Source organism: Trichogramma pretiosum, unplaced genomic scaffold, assembly GCF_000599845.2.
Source record: "Trichogramma pretiosum strain Unisexual culture from Peru unplaced genomic scaffold, Tpre_2.0 scaffold37, whole genome shotgun sequence".
Lineage (NCBI taxonomy): Eukaryota > Metazoa > Arthropoda > Insecta > Hymenoptera > Trichogrammatidae > Trichogramma > Trichogramma pretiosum.
In genome coordinates this window covers 560,699-574,056 of record NW_019641622.1, presented here as the reverse complement: position 1 = coordinate 574,056, position 13,358 = coordinate 560,699, and the positions used below count along the sequence as shown (strand labels likewise).

Sequence of the window (13,358 nt, the reverse complement as noted above, 5' to 3'; positions counted from 1 at the left end):
CGTTCGCGCGACCAAACTCCGAATTTCCGTGCACTTGTTGTTGTGTGCGCGATATTGCGGGAGAGAACACAGTCGCGTCGCGTCTGCACAAGCAGCAGCAGCAGCAGCAACAGCTGATCGTGTATAACTCCGTTATATCTCACTCCCGCACGCACGCATATATAAACAAACAAAATATATAAGTAGTGCGTCGTAAGCATATAATTTGCAAGCGCGCGCGTGTCGAATCCCAAAAGTGACGTACTTAAAGCCACCGATCGCCAGCATGGAGAACAGCGGGGAGAGCGGCGAGGACAGCGGATCCCTCGGCACCGCGGCCTTCCTGGCCGGCAACAACATCAGCAGCGGCTACATCATCCATTCCGACGATATGGAAGGTTAGTTTTTTACCGCCTCGTGTATGTATACAATGGCGAATGACACTTTGACAGCTTCGTTGATATACCGATGTTTTTCGAATCTTTGACAGATGATCCGGAAAACACGGACGACTCGAATCACGCCTCGGACCATCTGCACGGCGGCCACAGCGGCGGTGGCGGCACCCTGCGCGAGCAGGACCGCTTCCTGCCCATCGCCAACGTCGCCAAGATCATGAAGCGCGCCATCCCGGACGCCGGCAAGATTGCCAAGGACGCGCGCGAGTGCGTCCAGGAGTGCGTCTCCGAGTTCATATCGTTCATCACGTCGGAGGCGAGCGACCGCTGCCACATGGAGAAACGCAAGACCATCAACGGCGAGGACATACTCTTTGCCATGACCACGCTGGGCTTCGACAATTATGTCGAGCCGCTCAAGCTCTATCTGCAGAAGTACAGGGAGGCGACCAAGGGCGACAATCCCGTGCCGCCCATCAATCTGCTGCCGGCCGGCGGCGAGGACGGCAGTGGCGGCGGCGCGACAGCGGCGGTAGTGCAGGCCATCAAAACCGATCAGAGCCAGCAGTCGGTCACCTACGACGATCAGATATTCACCATCGCGTCGGCCGGTGACGCGGCCACCTCGGACGCGCCGATCATCTACAGCTACACGACGGGCGACGGTATCACTCAGCAGTTTCATCTGCATCAGTGACCCTAAAGTGGATCCTGTATAGACGAACTTGAACAATGAATAATGTCGATGAAGCTAGAGAAGGCGAAGGATCGCCAACGCTTTTTTTCAAGTAATAATAAGGATAATAATAGGTGGTGATTAACGTTTCAAAGACACAGTGGTGATATAAACAAGTGCTTTTTAACGATTAAGTACTTTTGTATAATAATAATTATAACTTATTTTATAGATAAAAATTAAGACTTAAATGTACTTTTTTCTCTGAATAAGGTGAGTTTTGTTTTTATGACACTCATATAGATTCAAGGTATGAGCCAAATTCACTGACTAATGACACTTTTGAACTATATTTATTATTTGTAAAAACCCTATTGGATTGTAACAATATACATACTCACAAGTATACACACTCTAAGATTATCTCTGAACTGCTTCAGTGAATAATTAACTGCGTCACAAAACAGAAAAAGAAATAATCTTAGCACTGTACGAATACAAAGAAAGTTTTGTTTATTGAAATCATGTTGGTATAATATTTATCGGTATATTCTGGTAAAAAAAATAGGCATATAAATGCGTATTGCAAAAAGTTATTTTCAACTTTTATTGTAAAAAAATGTCTTGAGTATTAATGATACATGTATAAAATAATTTTATTTGTACAAAATATTGAATAAACAAGTAAATGCTTTGATACAAATGAAAAGAAATACACTGTGTCTTTTTCATTGTATTGATCATGAAAATTAATAAATTGATGCAGATTAAATAAAACGTAGGCATTTACTTATTCGTTCTTCTCACTATTAATGGAACATTAAACATTCATATCACAAGCTTGTTTAGAAAAGTACAAATATTACAACTCATTTTTAATCTAGTATTATGGAAGTTTTATGGCAAAAACAGTGATTTACATGAATTGAATACGATGCAATGAATTGACTTTTGATTAAAGTAAAGTAATACTTTGAAAAATTTTAAACCCATAACCATCTTTCATACGTATATTACTTATAAGTATGAAAAGATCTATAGATTGTAACATAAAACAGTCACTTATTATTCAAGTTTACATGATCAACATGAATGAAATAATAATTTATCGCGTTTTACGCTTTGCCGCGCGCATTTCTTTCTCCATTTCGAACTGTCGTGAGTCGATTCTTTGAAGAAAATCTTGCTTTTCTAAGTACCCATTTTTGCCGCGATTATAAGTTGTTAATTCTTCTTTAAGATCGTTTTCTTCTTTGAACTTATCCCATTGAAGCTTAGATTGTTCTAACGTATTGATCTTGGTTTTTTTGTTGAGATTGCCCAGGACACTAGAAAGACCCCTCTTTAGAACTGGGCCTTTTGAAGGTATCAGTGGCGATGAAATACTTTTACTATTGCTTCCAATGACTGACGTGAGCGGCTTTGTCACTCTATTTGCCCTAATTTCATCTAGAATTGAATTCTTTGTAGTTACTTTAGGGGTGATTTCTGTACTTCTTATTTCTTTTGTACTTTTATCAGTAGGCAATTCGTTAGAAGTTTGTGGCTTATCTACAGATTGGGTTGTTTCAGTCTTAGTTGCTTTTGTCTTTGAAGAGGATCCTGTAAAAATTTGTCACATTACTTAAAATTCATGCGTCAATTGAATTTTAATTATAATATATTCTTACCAGTCTCGCTTAAGAAACTCTGCCACAGTGCATCACTTCTAGCCCTCTCTTCGTCCGCAGTCATTTCACTTTTGCTGTCTGTCTTTTCATCGTCATTGCTGGATTCCTTGTCATCGGCACTGGACAGTCTTGTCGTCTTCTTCCTGATCTTCTCTCCAGCACCTCTTGACTTCCTCTTCAGATTACCCTTCTTCTTGCTGAGTTTCTGGTCATCCGTGTCGTTCTCCTGTACCTCGTCCTCGGCGTCGGAGCTGCCGCACACCGAGCCCTCGGATGCCTCCTCGTTCGGGACGTACTCCTCGTCGTCGCTGTCCGAGCTGCTGTACTCTTTGTCCTCCATCCTTGCGGAATTGAATCGGTCGATCTCTCGTGCAACGAGCGTCTGTAACGTAACGCCATTCAATGACACGTAAAATTGATTCGACTTGCCATGTCATTCGATGCACGAAGAGTCAAGTTAAAAAAAGTGCCATGTGCACGTAAGGGTACCCGACAGCCACCATTGACAATCGAGGCGGACCTTCGTGCAAAATTTTTCGCTCGGACACATACTACATTAGCTCGTAACATTGCGTACCAAGAAAACGTGATTAGTTACGCAGTCATGATCAGCTAATTACGTACGGCAAACGGCTTACCTTATTGTAATTGTTTAAAGCGACGTTCTGGTCTGTCTATAAATAAAGTCAATATCCCTCGACGATGATAATCGGAGTGTCGTCAGGCTGTGTGTGTGAGTGTGTGTTCGCCAGCACGTTGAGTCTCGTGAACGGCAAGTTTGTAACTAAGGCTTTGGTCTACGCTTGCTGCAGTGCAGTGTGCATTAATTCTGGCGAAATAGTACCGTAACCAACTTCACGAGGCTCTCTGCCGTCTGCGCAAGCACGAGGCAGATCTCGCGCAACACTCTCGAGACTTTCGAGCGATCGAACTCGCGCCTAGGCGATTCTTTCGTCTGCGCGAGGCGATTGCCTTTTTCTCGCGTGTTTACAGTTCGTACACGTGCGCGCGTGCAACTGTACGAGTTGCACTGATATAACTCTTTTTCTTTTTTTTTTTACATAACGCGACCCAATAATTGTTTTTCGTACGAACTCATGAAAAATTAATCACAACAATCGTGATATGGCATCATCGAGATTATATCAGTGCGTAACTCAGTGCAGGGCTCAACTATTGTTTTCGTGTTTCAAAAAGCGCAATGTCTTTCACGGCGGTCGGCTATTTTGGAAGGACAGCGACAGTTCGTCGTACCCACTGACCCAGATCCGATCGCTGTCGTCGTCCTCGGGCACGGACGACAACGTCGGAGCCGAGCTCACGAGCAGTTTGAAGAAGGCCGACTTGCTGAAGACGTTGAACATTTTCGTGCAGCGAAGAGAGGTCAAGGAGCTGGCCGCCGAGTACGGTCTCAACCAGAATCTCTGGCAGCAGGCCTTCAATAGTTTTCGCAAGTATTGCGTCGAGGCGGAATCGCTGCCGGTCGATCTGCACGTCACGATCAGCGACATCATACAGGGCGCCGGTAACATCACCGACATATTTCCCTACTTCATGCGTCACGCCAAAGAAATTTTTCCCCACATCGACTGTCTCGACGATCTGAAGAAAATCAGCGATCTGAGGACGCCGGCCAATTGGTATCCCACCGCGAGGTCCATCAATCGAAAGATCATCTTTCACGCCGGACCCACGAACAGCGGCAAGACTTATCACGCCCTGGAGAAATTCATCGGTGCGTCCAGCGGTGTTTATTGTGGACCCTTGAAGCTGCTGGCCGCCGAGGTGTTCAACAAGTGCAACAGCAAGGGCACGCCTTGCGATCTGATTACCGGTGAGGAGAGAAAATTGGTGAACGGCGAGGACAATCGCTCGAAACATGTGGCCTGCACCGTGGAAATGATGGATCTGAACAATCCATGCGAGGTCGCGGTAATCGACGAGATTCAGTTGATTCAAGATTCCGGCAGAGGATGGGCATGGACCAGAGCTTTGCTGGGGGTTCCTGCGACCGAGATACATCTGTGCGGTGAATCAGCTGCCATTGACTTGGTGCAAGCTTTGTGTGGCACTACCGGTGAAACAGTGGAAGTCAGAAAATATAATCGATTGACAAAACTGGAAATAGAAGACACAGCACTTTGCTCGTTGGCTAAATGCGAACCGGGTGATTGCATAGTATGTTTTAGTAAAAATGATATTTATGCAGTGTCACGTTATCTTGAACAGCAAAACCAAGAAGTGGCTGTTATATATGGCAGCTTACCACCTGCTACTAAACTTGCGCAAGCAGCAAAATTCAATGATCCAAATAGTTCTTGTAAAATATTAGTTGCTACTGATGCCATAGGAATGGGACTGAATTTACATATAAGAAGGATAATATTCTATTCTATGATCAAACCATCTATTAATAAAAAAGGAGAGCGAGAGATGGATACTATATCAGTTTCTACAGCATTACAAATAGCAGGAAGGGCAGGAAGATATGGAACTCAATGGGAGCAAGGCTTTGTCACTACTTTTAAACCAGATGATTTGGTAACTTTGAAATACTTATTGGGTCAACAGCCAGAAATTATAACACAAGCAGGGTTGCATCCAACAGCTGATCAAATAGAATTATATGCATATCATTTACCAAAAGCAACTCTATCGAATCTTATGGATATCTTTGTTTCACTATGTACAGTGGATGATTCCATGTATTTTATGTGTAATGTTGATGATTTCAAATATTTAGCTGATATGATTCAACATGTTGCACTACCACTCAGAGCAAGATATGTATTTTGCTGTGCACCTATAAATAGGAAGTACCCATTTGTTTGTTCAATGTTTCTGAAGTTTGCAAGACAATTTTCTAAAAATGAACCAATAACATACAGCTGGTTGTGTCATCATATTGGATGGCCTATAGCTTTTCCAAAAAATCTCATAGAACTAATGCACCTTGAAGCTGTATTTGATGTTCTAGACTTGTATCTCTGGCTGGGTTACAGATTTCCTGATGTATTTTGTGAATCAGCTACTGTTCGAGAAATGCAAAAAGATTTGGATGCAATTATTCAAAAAAGTATACTCCATATAACGCAACTTCTCAAAGGTGGTGATTTCAGTGCTCCAAGTTATATTAGTTCAGTGACTGATGAGACAAATCCTTATCATTTCAATTCCCAAAATAATAACAATAATAATAATGGCAATAACTTACCTCTAAAAGAAGGAAAATTGACTGAAAGATTATTGTCACAGGGATTACTTACACCAAGTATGTTACATGAACTGCAAAAAGAGTGGAGCCAAAATACACAAGACCACATGCCAAAACAAAAATCTAAAAATTCTATCCAAAATGACTACAGATTAAGACGGAAGTTTGCAAGAAAACCAAAATAGTGATATTTTATCTTGAAATTTTTATTGACATTTGGACAATTCAACTGAGCCTATTTTGAAAAAAAAAAATTTTAGCCCATTGTTTGTAAATATATAAATATTTAAATAAATTGTAATATATTGAACTAATTAATGGTTTATTCATCTACATTATTTAATAAAAATATCAACAACTGTTTAATTGCTATTAGTTGACCCCAGTTTTCTTAATCCTTGGGACTCGTGGATCATCTGGTCTCAAAACTAAAAATTAAAATTAAATACAATTCATTATTTTCCTTCTTATTCAGATAAGTAAATTAAATTATTAATGCACTCACTTAATTCTTTATTTAAATATCTCAAATTCCATCCTTTTGGATCTTGGTATAAATATGAACCAATGGACAAAGTAATTCCAAGAAGAGCAAGACCACTTGATGCCATGACTTCAGGTATTTCTATCCAACCTTGCCTCCACAGGCTTTGTATTTTGGTAACTACAGGGATCAAACAAAACAATAATATGTACTAAAAACTCAATAATACATCATGATATGCAATTCAAAGTTTTAAATTTAATAATTTTGTTCAATTTTTTTTTGAAATTTGATTTCAGAACCAGTGCAAATAGAAAACAAAATGTTATGTAAACAGTAAGTAAAAGGCATTGTCAACTAATTTTAGCAATTTTCACATAATTTTTGTAGATAAAAACGTACAACGTAAAGTAAAAATTCATTTATTATATGTTTTAGTCATGTTTATAAAATGTTTGATCTTTTTAAACCTAATATCATAGAAAATGTAGAGAAATATGCTTATTATGACAACAATAACATCTTAAAGATTTTTTGTCAAGTGGATTTTTAAATGCATCAAATAACGTACATGTTGAAACTTTGTATGCAGCGGACATGTCGAAGTATTTTAATTCTCCAAACACCAGATGATCCAGGCGAAAAACGTTGGTAGAATATCAAAATAAATAAATTTCTTCGCAATCTTTCTTGATGTAGCAGACGAATTGAGGTTGGATTTAGCTCATTTCACCAACTGATCGATACCATTCTGAAGTTGTCACTTCTGCTGCTAGTCGATATTGTAGGAAACTTATTAATGAAGCCTACTTTAAAAAACTTTTCCATCTTTTATTTAAAAAAATCGCTAAGGATAATAAGAAAAAGTAAGGCTTAACTTGGGAAGTCAATAAGGTTGCTTTTTTCGTTTATACTCCAAAGTTGTGAAGTCTGTATATTTGTTACATTGTACGCAACTTTAATCATGCATAAAATATTAAAATTGCATAATTATTAATTCATATAACAATAAAAGCTGAAACCTCTCAAAGCTAGGAGTCCTTATCTTATTATTAATTGTACCAACAATGTGAGGATAATGTGCATAATATGCCTTAAAAAATGAAAATAAAAGTCACATTACGTGTAAGCAAATAATTGTCTTGTCACTGTCAGTTTAGTTCAGTCTCTGATCACTGATGTTCACAGTTCACATAGCTGTCCATGCTGCAACGTGCAGCGCGTCAGTCGCCAGTAATTTTTCGACTGCTAAATTGCTAAGTCTAACGCGATTGCAACTCTATAAAATAAACCTTAGCCTTATTTTCCATTCCCATTACAATTGATTTTGGACCACGTCGCCCACGTGGGAGTGGAGCAACCCACCTTCTGAGTAATAACTAGTCAGACTGGCAACTATTTGGTGTCGTGTTTAGATTAGTTTTTCATTAATACGTAGAGTAGAAAGAACTGCAGTATATGTGTGACGAGACCTCAGACTTCAGAGGCGACACGTGCACGTAAGTAACGCAATTTAACGACTGTCCTGAGAGACGAAATTGGTCAGCAAGTATTTGAGTGTTTAATAAGTGTTGATCAAGTGTCAATATTGATTCAGTGTTGATTATTGCTGCTAATAGTCTTATAAAATTAGATTCAGTGTTTTCAGTGTCTTTAACTCGTGAGATTCATTAGTTCAGAAAATGGATAAAAGTCATGATAAAAAAGCGAATCATAGGAGTAGATCCCAAGAACGTGAAAGGGATAGAGCTTGTAGAGAACGTAGGCGTTCAAGAAATCGGTCCAGAGACAGTAAAAATAACAGAAAACGCTCTAGATCTGGCCAAAGAGACAGATCCAGAAGTGATGATCGTGTACGGGGAAAAGATGCAGACAGGTCAAAGTACAGAAAAAGGGTCGATTACGAAGAAATAGAGCATAATAAGGATAAAAGCAAAGAAGAGAAAATTTACAGAACCAATTTCATAGCTAATGACGATAAAATAAAACCTAAAATCTCTCATGAAGCTGAAAAAGTTGGTATTGATGCATCTGTTAAAAGGGTACCGCTCAGTTTGATAGAATTATTGGCTAAAAAAAAAGCAGAAGAAGAGGCTTTGGCTAAACCTAAATTTATTTCTAAACAAGAGCGAGCAGCTCTAGCTTTGGAAAAACGTCAAAATGAAGTTAATGAAGTTAAAAAACAACAAGAAGAAAAGAAAAAAAATGAAAATAATGACAGATATCATCCATCTCATAATCAAAATTGGAAAAGTAGAGAAAATCAAAAATCATGTGAAATGAGATTCAAAGAAAATTGTGATGAAAAAGTAATGGAAGCTATTCAGAAACAATATCTGGGATTGGGAAAAGAAAAAAAGAGAGTTCGAAGATTAAATGATAGAAAGTTTGTATTTGATTGGGATGCATCTGAAGATACATCCATAGATTATAATGATATTTATAAAGAAAGACATCATGTACAATTTCTTGGTAGAGGAAAATTGGCTGGAATAGATGTGAAAGTTCAAAAGCGTGATCAAAGTAAATTTTATGACAAATTATTAGATAAAAGAAGAACAGAAGGTGAAAAAGAACAAGAAAAAGTACATTTAATAAAAGTACAAAAAAAGGAAGATAAGCAGATGTGGGATGATCGTCATTGGTCAGAAAAAGCCCTAAATGAAATGACTGAAAGAGATTGGCGAATTTTTAGAGAAGACTATGATATTACTATTAAAGGTTCTAAAATTCCAAATCCTATAAGATCATGGAAGGAATCTGGCTTTCCTCATGATATTTTGCGCATAATAGACAAAGCTGGTTATACAGATCTCACTCCTATTCAAAGACAAGCTATTCCAATTGGCTTAGAAAATCGTGATATTATTGGTGTTGCTGAAACTGGATCAGGTAAAACATTAGCTTATCTACTTCCACTTCTTTTTTGGATAACTAGCCTCCCAAAAATAGAAAGAAATAAAGAAGCAGAGCAAGGCCCATACAGTATTATTTTAGCTCCTACACGAGAATTGGCTCAGCAAATTGAAGAAGAGGCAAATAAGTTTGGAAAACCGTTAGGAATTAGAACAGTACTTGTTGTTGGTGGATTATCTCGAGAAGATCAAGGATTTAAATCAAACATGGGTTGTGAGATTGTAATTGCAACACCTGGAAGATTAATCGATTTACTTGAAAATAGATACTTAGTACTAAATCAATGTACTTATGTTGTTCTTGATGAAGCAGATCGAATGATAGATATGAATTTTGAATCTGATATCAAAACAATTCTAGAATATATGCCAGTTAGTAATCGCAAACCTGACTCTGAAGATGCTGAAGATAAAGACAAACTTCTAGCGAATTACAATACAAATAAGAAATTTAGACAAACTGTGATGTTTACAGCTACAATGCCACCGGATGTTACAAGATTAGCTAGAGCTTATCTTAGAAGACCAGCTGAGGTGAACATTGGAAGCATAGGAAAACCAACCGATCGGGTAGAACAAATCATTCACATTTTGCATGACGATCATAAACTAAAAAAACTCAAAGAAATTCTTCGCCGAGAGATTAAACCACCAATTATTATTTTTGTTAATGAAAAGAGAACTACAGATTTTGTTGCAAAGGAACTTGAAAAGTCTGGTATAGAAGATGTATGTACGCTTCATGGTGGAAAAACACAAGAACAAAGAGAGTATGCTCTTGCTTCTCTGAAAGGGGAAAGTAAAAAAATTTTGATTGCTACAGATGTTGCTGGCCGTGGTATTGACATAAAAGATGTATCAATGGTTATTAATTATGATATGGCAAGAACTATATCAGATTACACTCATCGTATTGGGAGAACTGGTCGTGCTGGTAAAACTGGTATTGCCATATCATTCTGTACGAAGGATGACAGTTCTCTCTTTTATGAATTAAAACAAATTGTTCAAGCAAGTCCAGTTTCAACATGCCCTCGAGAGCTGTTAAATCATCCAGATGCCCAACATAAAACTGGCACAGTAGTTGCGAGAAAACGATAAGTTTTCTTTTGAATCATGCTTAAATCAAATTTGATAAAAATTAAGTTTTATAACATTTGTCACATCTCAAAGCAATATCAATGAATTTTTTTATTTCAATGCGATTTTTAAGAATGTATATTTTTTTTATTGAAAATTTTAATAAAAAAAAACTTCAATTATTTTGAAAATTATTATTTACCTAAAAATGTTAGTTTTTATAGTAACTTATTGGAGATATCAACCTATAACTACGAAATAATTTAATAAACTGATCTCAGATTTCAATACAGTTGCATGCATTTTTTAAAGTTATTTGTAATTTAGAAAGTATATAAATACACAAAAACTAATTTTAATCACCAATAACATGGGAGGTGTGAAATACAAAAACATTCAAACACATTTTTACACATGATCATATTTTTAATATAAAAAACATACATTTTATTACAATACTGGTTTGATGGTAATTTACACCTTATGAATTACATTATGTACATTGAATGTATTAATTACATTGAATTTCTAATAAATGTTTAAATACAAAAATTGCCCAAAGACTTCGGGAGGCAAGTATGCCCGGTGACAAATATTCTCGTAACATGAAAATGTGACTTGCGCATCAAATCCGGCATGATGTGCTGCATTTTTCATTTTACAAATTTGTACGTTTAACTCGGTGGCCAACTTTTGTAATCCTCTTGATTCAACTATGACATATCTCTCTATTAGTACCTTGACGTCAATACTAAACGGAAGGCACTTCGAAATAGTATCTAAATACGAATCTACATCGTTGAACCATTGATTCGTGCATACCTTGAGCAAATAGGCAATGTCGAAATTGCCGTGAAAAAATACCCAAGTTATTTTCGGCGATCCTAGAATGCCAGCATTTACAAATAATTGTTGAAAATCGCTAATTTGTACTCCGTGTTCCAGAAACTTATTAAAATCAAATCCATGCTCCTTCAAAAATTTAATGCTCTCTGGATTTGAGACGTCTTTTTGTTCGTCAAATCTGAAATTGACCTGCCATGTGTTGATGTGTTGAGTCTGGCCTTCATTATCCAATCCATAAAAAGCAAAGCCGAATTGTATTGGCTGCGTGTGTTTCAAAGTATTATTTATGTAGTCCCATTCAGCTTCTTGGGGATGATTGAATAAAAATTGCCTTTTCTTTAAGAGAGCTCCTGGGAACTCCACATCAAAAGCAATGAACGAAGTGATTTCCAAGGCGTTTCTCATGTCTTCGATCGCCGATTCCAAATTAGCATCCCAAACTTCCGTAATAGTTAGTAGACCCGGTGGTAGCATTTTCTGAAAATGAATTGAGAGGTTTTTATCAAGCATACCAAAAACTTAATTGATTCTTTCATTGCTTAAAAAGTTGGCACGTATCTCATAAAGTATTCTGAATAGTCGGCTCTTAGCCATGCCGTACCGCTCGCCCTCATAAAAATTTCCAATAGGATCCCGCGAAATTTCTATTGGAATCCTATAGGACTCCTGTAGGAATTTCGCGAGATCATATAGGAAATTTTTATAAGGGCGAGCACAGAGTCCATCACCGGACTCCCAAGTCTTGCGCGGCTTGTTATAATTCCATGTAGAGTAAAACACTTATTACTGTGCCCAAGACATAACCTTCAATTCCCTATTACTGAACATTTGATTACATGTTAAAATCCAGTAATATGGACAGGCACAGTAATAGGTGCCTATCCCACGTAATAGTGGGTTTGCGTGGGGCATTTTTTAATGTATCGCAACTTTTCTAACTCGCCGTGGCTGGGGAAATTATGACTGAAAAGATATTGTGCACATGGTATCCGATAGATTTTTGTCTGTTATTTCCAATGGTGGTATCAGTTTTTCGAAAAAATGAAATTTCATGGAGAAAATTGACTTCAAAGTTAACTAAATTTTTCGGCAAGTATGCACCTCCAAAAACGGTATTTTCGGACGAATTCTGGCCGCGCGTAAGAGTTTATCATCTTTATGTAACGCATATCTCGTCGTCTTCTGTTACCACGTTGTCTTTGTTGTGGTGATTTTTCATGAATTTCAAAAAAACCCTAAAATGGCCATCTTTGGGCCTCTGAAAAAGAGTGATAGATGGTCCCAAAAATTCTAATAAAATTTGGGGACATTTCTGACATCGGGAACAGCAAGTTTTTCATATTTGCAGAAAAAAAAATTTTTTGGCCATTCGATTTCACAGAGAATCGGCCATATATTTTACATACAGTTTTACATACATCAGCGGCCCTAAAGTGACATTTTCATGCTACCGAGAGGAAACTAATGTAATTTTTAGGTCGCAAAATGAAAACTTACCTTTGATTTTTCAAAACACTACACTTGTACACGAATGGTTACTCGTCAAAATGTAAGAAACACGTGCGTTTGAATTATCCGTTGATGTCTCCAAGCCAATGGTTTTAACTAGACTGATTGACTTTCACTAATGAATTTAGAAAATCGGCCTAGTATAATAGTCCGGGCGCTGGTGACATTTGAGTGGACTTACGAGATCCCCTCGGCGAGTTGACGGATTTCTATGTTTTTTGGGTCGCTGAAACCGAATTTGAAGGTCGCCAGGCCGAAATCCTGGTCAATTTTTTGTTATAAACAAATTAATTGTTTAAACAGCCATATCTTGAAAAATATTGAAGATAGATTAAAACAATTTGTTTTTATTTTATTCATCTTTGAAAAACAAAGAAATTCCATTAAATTAATTGAAAATCCGTCCACTAGAAAAAAAGTTATGCAATAATTAGTGTAAAATACGTCTTTTTTCACCTTTCAACCTCTGTAACTTTGCTCGTATTAGTGCGATCGAGCTCCTGGACGTCTCATTTTAAAGGTAATAACCTACAGAATGATGTAACATAATTTTTATGTAGGTAAAATTGTTTATAATGCAATCTGTA

General features: G+C 37.5%; 5 protein-coding genes and 1 pseudogene across 5 annotated transcripts; 3 read left to right on the top strand and 3 right to left on the bottom strand.

Annotated features, from left to right (window-relative positions):
• Positions 1–31: 31 nt before the first annotated feature.
• LOC106656999 (nuclear transcription factor Y subunit B-3) lies at positions 32–1,649 on the top strand. The gene is made up of 2 exons (XM_014378228.2): positions 32–377; positions 470–1,649. Exons 1-2 carry the CDS (start codon positions 266–268, stop codon positions 1,072–1,074), a joined length of 717 nt encoding a protein of 238 aa, XP_014233714.1. The 5' UTR covers positions 32–265; the 3' UTR covers positions 1,075–1,649.
• A 417-nt stretch (positions 1,650–2,066) lies between these two features.
• On the bottom strand, positions 2,067–3,525 carry LOC106657084 (craniofacial development protein 1). The gene is made up of 3 exons (XM_014378372.2): positions 3,362–3,525; positions 2,724–3,105; positions 2,067–2,655 (listed from the first exon to the last, which is right to left on the bottom strand). Exons 2-3 carry the CDS (start codon positions 3,061–3,063, stop codon positions 2,159–2,161), a joined length of 837 nt encoding a protein of 278 aa, XP_014233858.1. The 5' UTR covers positions 3,064–3,105; positions 3,362–3,525; the 3' UTR covers positions 2,067–2,158.
• A 155-nt stretch (positions 3,526–3,680) lies between these two features.
• LOC106657081 (ATP-dependent RNA helicase SUV3 homolog, mitochondrial) lies at positions 3,681–6,135 on the top strand. Its single transcript, XM_014378366.2, has one exon. It carries the CDS (start codon positions 3,849–3,851, stop codon positions 6,120–6,122), a length of 2,274 nt encoding a protein of 757 aa, XP_014233852.1. The 5' UTR covers positions 3,681–3,848; the 3' UTR covers positions 6,123–6,135.
• LOC106657085 lies at positions 6,123–7,448 on the bottom strand. The gene is made up of 3 exons (XM_014378373.2): positions 6,993–7,448; positions 6,443–6,601; positions 6,123–6,365 (listed from the first exon to the last, which is right to left on the bottom strand). The coding sequence occupies exons 1-3, from the start codon at positions 7,018–7,020 to the stop codon at positions 6,310–6,312; spliced, it is 243 nt and encodes an 80-aa protein (XP_014233859.1). The 5' UTR covers positions 7,021–7,448; the 3' UTR covers positions 6,123–6,309.
• Positions 7,449–7,645: 197 nt separating this feature from the next.
• Positions 7,646–10,555, top strand: LOC106657080 (annotated as a pseudogene).
• Positions 10,556–10,944: 389 nt separating this feature from the next.
• On the bottom strand, positions 10,945–11,736 carry LOC106656795 (poly(A) ribonuclease pop2-like). Its single transcript, XM_014377946.1, has one exon. It carries the CDS (start codon positions 11,734–11,736, stop codon positions 10,945–10,947), a length of 792 nt encoding a protein of 263 aa, XP_014233432.1.
• Positions 11,737–13,358: the final 1,622 nt, after the last annotated feature.